We start from the raw sequence: 7,693 nt of genomic DNA on the forward strand, positions 1-7,693 counted from the left end.
ATCGCACAGCTTCATCCTGCCGGTGGAAGGAGAAGAGGTGTCGCCTCACCAGATAGCCCTCATGATTTGTGAAATGAAATGTGGAATTCAGAGTGACATGGCATTGCTGAGAGTGAAAGTGCCTCGACCAGTTTGAAAGCCACATAAGGGAAATAAAAGTGCCGGGAGGAAACAGAGCATGCACCGAAGAAGCTTAACAGCGTGAGCTGCAGACACTAAGGGCCATCTCGGCCCTTAGTGTCTGCCCAGATGCCCAGGGGGGCCCAGCTGATGGGGGCCCAGCTGATGGGGGCCCAGCTGATGGGGGCCCAGCTGATGGGGGCCCAGCTGATGACGATTTTGCCTTTGAGAAACGGGACATTTATAGGTATTTACAAATAAGTAGTTATCATAACCAAGAATTTAAACTAAGCAACAACCACCGTGGCCCTTTGATTTAAATATGTATTAAAGCTTGTAAATCAGAACTTTCAAGGGGAATGATATTTAAATGTGATAAATGTATTAACTATTTAGGCAGCCACTTTACCAAGTGCATAGGAAAAAAATGGAAAAGAGTGGATCATTTTATTTTTACTAACGAACATCTCGGTTGAGAACCACAAAATACAGGTTTGGAGGGAATTTGCTGGAAAAGTGTTCAAGTGCCCATTACTCACAAGGAAATACAGACTGTTGGCAGCCAGGAGGCAAACCATTTCCATGTTGTTTGGGATTGTCCTGTTGCTCAGGAAATATTCGACTGAAATCAACAAAGAGTTACAGACTATTTATGATATTGCCATTCCATATGATTTCAGAACTATATACATGGGCCTTAAAACCTTTGCCATGGACACAACCAATGATATCTTTGAAGCATAATCCTGGCTGCAGGAAAGAAGACCATTACAAAAAAAAATGATAATTCAAACTGCACCGACAATCAATGATTGGACCAACATTGTAACTAGCATTCAGAATATGGGGAAGACTACATTTGGACATAAATTTAAATTGGAAAAATTTGACCAACTTTGGACCAATTGGAACTATAGTTAGTGTGCATTAGTTTTATTTTGATGTCTTGTTGTTGATTTCTTTTGTCCTTTTTTTCTCTGGTCTTGTTCTGTTTTGTTGTATTTGTTTAGTGTTTTCAAAATGTTGAAAAATTGAAAGAATAAAAAAAAAAAAATCAAATTCAAATAAATAAAAAAGAGCATGGATTAAAGCTCACTGCATACTTCTATGTGTCCATTAAGAAAAGTAGTTGAGTACAGACCACTGGACATCATGGGCATCATGAACATTGTACAGACTAGGTACTGGCCTCTTTAAAGACATCTATGCATTGTTCAATTGATACAGATACATTCTGTTTGTAAATGCCCACTTTATTTAAGTTTATTTAGCTGAGCTTTAGTCTCAGCTAGGAGTTAGTTTTGGACACAATTTCATCAGCTTCTCATCACATTATGCAACATGTTTCTTCACTGATTTGTTTTAATTCAGAAAAGAATGAGACATATCAGAAATGTGTGAGTTTTAAACACACGTTATTTGAGAGGGGAAGTTCCAGAGTGGCCTGGTTCTTCTGTGAGCCCGGTGCAGGCTCGTTGTAGGCATTGATATGTGGAGCTGAACCGCCATGCTCTGAATCAGCTGCAAACTGAGTTTGAGGGTCTGAGGGGCCAGCTTCAGAAGAACCTCCCTCCTGCTCCAGGCCTGGTTTGGTCCTTCTCCTCCTCACACACACCACTGTTCCAGCCAGCAGCGCCAGCCCCAGCAGCAGGGCCAGGGCTGCCAGTGCCGGCTCCATGCTGCCAGACTGTGGCCCAGGAGTTGTGAAGCGGGGCTCCTGAGGGCTGAGAGGGACCTCAGCTGTACGCGCTTCTGTGCATGACACCATCTCTCCCGAGGTGTTGGTGCGCACAACCTTCTCCATGAGTGGGCTGGCACACACGGAGTAGGTGCAGTTGGGCCGCAGTCCTCGCAGTGTGTACTCAAGGTATGAGGCGGGCACTCGCAGGATGATAGGACGGTGGTCAGGGCCCGACAGGTTGCGGTAGGTGAGCCTAATGCCTCGGATGTGTGGCTGAGTCTGGATGAAGAGGTGTAGATCCAGCAGGATGGAGGTGGCCGTCACATGGCGAACGCTGATGGGAACCAGCATGGGCATTGCTGTAGACCAGGGTTTTAAGGAGTGTTCTCTGGTCTCACAGTAAAGGCCGGCAGTCCCAACTGGACATCGGCAGTTCCTCTGACCCTGCTGGTCCACCTGACACCTGCCCCCATTCTGACAGGGGGCCAGACACTGGTTTTGGGCAAACTCAAAGGTTTGAATGGACACAGAGGGGGCCACAGAAGAGGAACCACTCAGCCTGGGTACGGGCCTGGAAGTGGCATTTGTGTGTGCTGTGTCTGGATTTGCAGTCATGTAAGGAACAAAAATGCTCTGAGAAGATGCACTGGCTCCCACTGTAGTAGTGTGCAGGCAACCGAAGTCCTTGTATTCCAATTCTGAGAGCATTTTCCCTGCATTAACCAGAGGGAAGTGGCACCTTGTCTCCTCTGGTCTCCCAAGGTTTAATGCCTTCTCTTTGAGCCACACAGAAAACCAGGCCAAAGGACAGAGGCAGTTGAAAGGGTTCTCTGCTGCTGTGAGGTGGACCAATCGGGGGAAGTGTTCCAGTAGGCCCTGAGGGATACTCTGAAGGTTCAGTCCACTCAGGTCCAGCTCCTGGAGCCCAATGAGTTGGTGGAAGTCTTCAAACTTTAGCTCTCTGAGAGGATTACCAGCCAGATTCAGCCTAATCAGCCCCTCAAGGTTGTCCTGCCTTAAGGCCAGAGGAACCTCGACCAGCTGATTCATTGAGATGTCCAAGTAATGCAAGTTCACTAGAGACGCGATCAGGTTTGTGTCCAAAGAGGTTAGGCCCAAGGAGGAGACTATAAGGGCCTCAAGGTGAGGAATCTGCAGGTCAGCTGGTCCAAGAGTTGGAATGTGGTTGTAACTGAGGTTGAGAAGCAGAAGTCTGGGAAAAGATAGAGCTGGTAGAGATGTGAGCAGGTTTTCGTGGAGTTTTAGTTCTAGTAGGTTCTGTAAACTTTCAAAGGCTCCCATCTGAATGCTTTGAATTTTGTTCCCGTAGAGGTACAGGCGCTCGAGCTGACCTAGCCCAGAGAAGCTGCCTTTGGAGATCTGACTGATCTGGTTAGATGATAGGTCCAGGTTCTTCAGCTTTAAGAGCATCTCAAATGCTCCATTGGGGACCTCGCTCAGCTGGTTCTGACTCAGGTCCAACATCTGCAGCTGCACCAAGTTCAGGAAGTCGTCTGCGCTCAAGGTAGAGATGCCATTGTCGAAGATGTAGAGGTGCTGCGTGCTGGATGCTACACGTGGCACGGTGCTGGATCGGCGTGTGAAGCAGAAGACTGAGTTGTTTGACGGACAGGAGCAATCTGCTGGACAGTCTGAGAACAGCGCCTGGACACACAGGGGTAGGAGTAGCAGAGCAGAGGGCAGCATGATGAGGCAGCTCCTGTGGGGAAAGACACAATACTCATTAAAATGGCAATATATTAATATATTGGCCAGACAATAGAAACAATCAGCAAAAACTTGTTTAAACAGGGAGCACAGGAGGTCGACACCAGGATAAAAAATAACCACATTGTAACACTTGTAAACCCTCCAGCTAGACCACCATCACAAAACCACCTATATTTTTTGCACCTGTAACTGTCCAGGAGATCATCACCAGTCTGAGTTCATTTACATGACCATTCACTCACATAATTAACGTGTTGCTTCTTTTGTCCATGTAGAGGTTGAACAAAAGGGGTCCCAGGATAGACCCTTGGGGCTCCCCACAGGTCAGGGGCATGTGGTTTGAGACACAGCTACCAATTTCAACAAAGTACTTCCTGTCTTCCAGATAGGACCTTAACCAGTTTAGAGCAGTGATTCCCACTCAGTCCTCTAGTCTCTGTAAGAGGATCCCATGATCGACAGTATCAAAAGCAGCACTCAGATCTAACAGAACTGAGAGAATTGAGGCTTTGCTCGTGTCAGTGTTCAGGCGGATGTCATTTGTCACCTTGAAAAGAGCAGTCTCAGTGCTGTGATGAGGTCTAAAACCTGACTGAAAAACATCAAATGAGTTTCAGCTGTAGTCATCTGGACTCAGTTTGAAAAAATAGACGTTTCGACTCTCATCCAAGAGTCATTGTCAATAACAGAATTTAGGTCGAGAACTCCGATATTAATACTGTTCTGTGGTAAGACCCGCCCATTGGGAGGAGCCTTCCTGAAGTAGAAAGAGTTGTTTGTTTCAACAGAAACTCCCCCTTGTATCTACCGAGCTAGCCTATTCAGAATCTTAATGGGCTATTAGAAACCTCTTTGTCTTTGTGAGACCCTGGCTCAACCACCCTGAGTACCTGATTAGCATCTGAATGTCCTTTACCTTTCCAGGGGTTCAGAATCCCATTATAAATAACAGGAAGATGAAACCTAAGCCCTCCATTTCTGTTTAAAGAAGGTCTTTCTTTTAACAAAAATAGCTTCCTTGACTCCTCTTTCAAACCATCTTTTCTCCCTGCTTAAAACCTTCACCTCACCGTCTTCAAACGAGTGATTAGAGGCTTCAAGATGGAGATGCACGGCGCTCTGAGGTCCTGAACTAGTATTTCTTCTGTGCTGATAAAGCCTCTTGTGTAGAGGCTGTTTCGTCTCACCTATGTAACGTTCTTTACAACTTTCTTCACTGCATTGGATCGAATAAACTACATTGCTCTGTTTTTGAGTCGGCAACTTGTCCTTTGGGTGAACCAGTTTTTGTCTTAAAGTGTTTCCTGGTTTAAAATAAACAGGGACTTCGTGTTGTCTAAAAATTCTCTGCAGTTTTTCCGACAGGCCAGACACATAAGGGATAGAAACACCCTTCCTTCTCTGTTCAGTTTCCCTTTTGTCCTGCTTCTTGGTTCTCTTCACTCTGTTGAGAGCCCAAGCGAGGTAACCACAGGCTGAGAGGGCATTTCGGTCCCTGTTTATTTTAAACCAGGAAACACTTTAAGACAAAAACTGGTTCACCCAAAGGACAAGTTGCCGACTCAAAAACAGAGCAATGTAGTTTATTCGATCCAATGCAGTGAAGAAAGTTGTAAAGAACGTTACATAGGTGAGACGAAACAGCCTCTACACAAGAGGCTTTATCAGCACAGAAGAAATACTAGTTCAGGACCTCAGAGCGCCGTGCATCTCCATCTTGAAGCCTCTAATCACTCGTTTGAAGACGGTGAGGTGAAGGTTTTAAGCAGGGAGAAAAGATGGTTTGAAAGAGGAGTCAAGGAAGCTATTTTTGTTAAAAAAGAAAGACCTTCTTTAAACAGAAATGGAGGGCTTAGGTTTCATCTTCCTGTTATTTATAATGGGATTCTGAACCCCTGGAAAGGTAAAGGACATCCAGATGCTAATCAGGTACTCAGGGTGGTTGAGCCAGGGTCTCACAAAGACAAAGAGGTTTCTAATAGCCCATTAAGATTCTGAATAGGCTAGCTCGGTAGATACAAGGGGGAGTTTCTGTTGAAACAAACAACTCTTTCTACTTCAGGAAGGCTCCTCCCAATGGGCGGGTCTTACCACAGAACAGTATTAATATCGGAGTTCTCGACCTAAATTCTGTTATTGACAATGACTCTTGGATGAGAGTCGAAACGTCTATTTTTTCAAACTGAGTCCAGATGACTACAGCTGAAGCTTTTTCTACTATGGAACACGCCTGGACGAATGAGGGATTACACCGACATCAAATGAGTTGTTTATTAAGAGGAAATCTGTGAGCTGTTGTAAACAACCTTTTCAAAGACTTTGACCCAAAATGTCAGATTAGAGATGGGCCGGTCATGACTCAGGACTGCAGCATCAAGACTGCTCTTCTTTAGGAGAGGCTTTATGACCGCAGTTTTCAAAGACATTGGGAATGTTCCAGATTGAAGCGACATATTAACTATGTGAGTGATGGTGCTAACAAACTGTTCAGCACAGACTTTAGAAATCTGGAGTCTCACAAATGGAGGCAGCATGTAGATGAACTCAGACTGGTGATGATCTCATTTTGTCAGTTACAGGTGCAAGTGAGTTAGCTCTAAGTGTTTGGGTGGTTTTAGGGTTATTTTTTGCATTGTGGGATTTATATAATTTTTAATGCCCTGAACTTTGTCATTAAAGAATAATGCAAACTCATTACACTTGGATGTGTAAATTAGTTCTAACGGCAGCTGAGCTGGAGGTTTTGTTAATCTGTTTAATGTGGCAAACAGGACAGGCCAGTTGTTACTGCAGCTTCCAAATATTTCAGAAAAATATCTTTCCCTAGTTTACATAAAATGTGGTTGTACATGTTCAACTTCTCTCTGTAAATCTCTTTTGAACCTGGAGCTTTGAATTGCACTATTTTGTTCGGCTCGGCGGCACTCCCTTTTCTGTGCCCTGATCGATCATAATTTCTACATGGCGCCTTCTGCTTATTTAAAAAAAATGTAGCCTTCATAGGGGCAATGGTGTCTTGAACATTCAAAACACTAGATTCAATTCAATTCAATTCAATTTATTTTAGTAATGCCCAAAATCACAACAACAGTTGCCTCTGAGGGCGACAGTGAAAAATGAATCAAACAATGTCTGTGGTGGCGAGGGACGATGTCCCAGAGTCCTCTGTCCTTAGACCCTCCTTCTCGGCCAGGAAAAACTACAAAAAAACCTCCTTGGGAAAAAGTAGAAACCTGGAGGAGTTCCAGAGTGAAGGAGAGATCCGACTCTCACAGACGCGAGGGAGACAGTGGAACTGGACCCACTCTTCAGGCAGATGAGGGACCATCCATACGGGGCAGGGACCACTTCACAAGGAGAGGGGCATCTGGGTCCACAGGTCCTCAGGAGTGAGACAAAGAAAAAGAAGGCAGTGAACAGTTTGCAAGTGGAATTAAAAATTAAATATTGTTTGATAGAATAAGTAGTCAGAAGAAGAGGATAGTGCTCAAGCTGCCATACTTCCCCCAGCACAGTTGCTCCTAGGGTAGCATAGTTAAAGCTGTAGCTTTATATTTCTGTTCCTAACTGGTCTGACCATAAGCGATTTCAAAGAGGAACGTTTTAAGCCTGGACTTAAATAAAGAGACTGTGTCAGCATATTTAACATGGGCCGGGAGCTGATTCCATAACACAGGAGCTTGGTAGCTAAACGCTCTACCTCCTACAGTACTTTTAGAGACTCTTGGGACCACCAGAAGGCCAGCATTCTGAGAGCAAAGAGCTCTGTTTGGATGATATGGTTCTATAGCATCTTTGAGATAGGATGGGGCCATGTCATTTATGGCTTTGTAAGTCAGGAAGAGAATTTCAAATTTGATTCTAAACTCGACGGGGAGCCAGTGAAGAGACTCCAGGCGTAATGTGCTCTCTTCTTTTAGTTCCTGTTAGTAATCTTGCTGCTGCATTTTGAACCAGTTGAAAGCTTTTTTATGGAGCTTTTAGGACACGCTGCAAGCAGGGAGTTACAGTCTAATCTAGACATTACAAATACATGGATAAGATTTTCAGCATCGCTTTTAGGCAGGATTCTTCTGATTTTGGCTCTTGTTGCGCAAATGGAAATAGGCTGTTTTACAGGCTTGATTTATATGTGCTTTAAATGAGAGCTCCTGGTCAAAT

General features: G+C 44.6%; 1 protein-coding gene across 1 annotated transcript; it reads right to left on the bottom strand.

Annotated features, from left to right (window-relative positions):
• Positions 1-215: 215 nt before the first annotated feature.
• Positions 216-3,518, bottom strand: LOC140377314 (vasorin-like). The gene is made up of 2 exons (XM_072462682.1): positions 1,531-3,518; positions 216-343 (listed from the first exon to the last, which is right to left on the bottom strand). The coding sequence occupies exons 1-2, from the start codon at positions 3,506-3,508 to the stop codon at positions 216-218; spliced, it is 2,106 nt and encodes a 701-aa protein (XP_072318783.1). The 5' UTR covers positions 3,509-3,518.
• Between the last annotated feature and the right edge of the window lie 4,175 nt (positions 3,519-7,693).

This window comes from Eucyclogobius newberryi, unplaced genomic scaffold, assembly GCF_026437365.1.
Source record: "Eucyclogobius newberryi isolate DKJ021-1_F unplaced genomic scaffold, fEucNew1.0.hap1 SCAF_4, whole genome shotgun sequence".
NCBI lineage: Eukaryota > Metazoa > Chordata > Actinopteri > Gobiiformes > Gobiidae > Eucyclogobius > Eucyclogobius newberryi.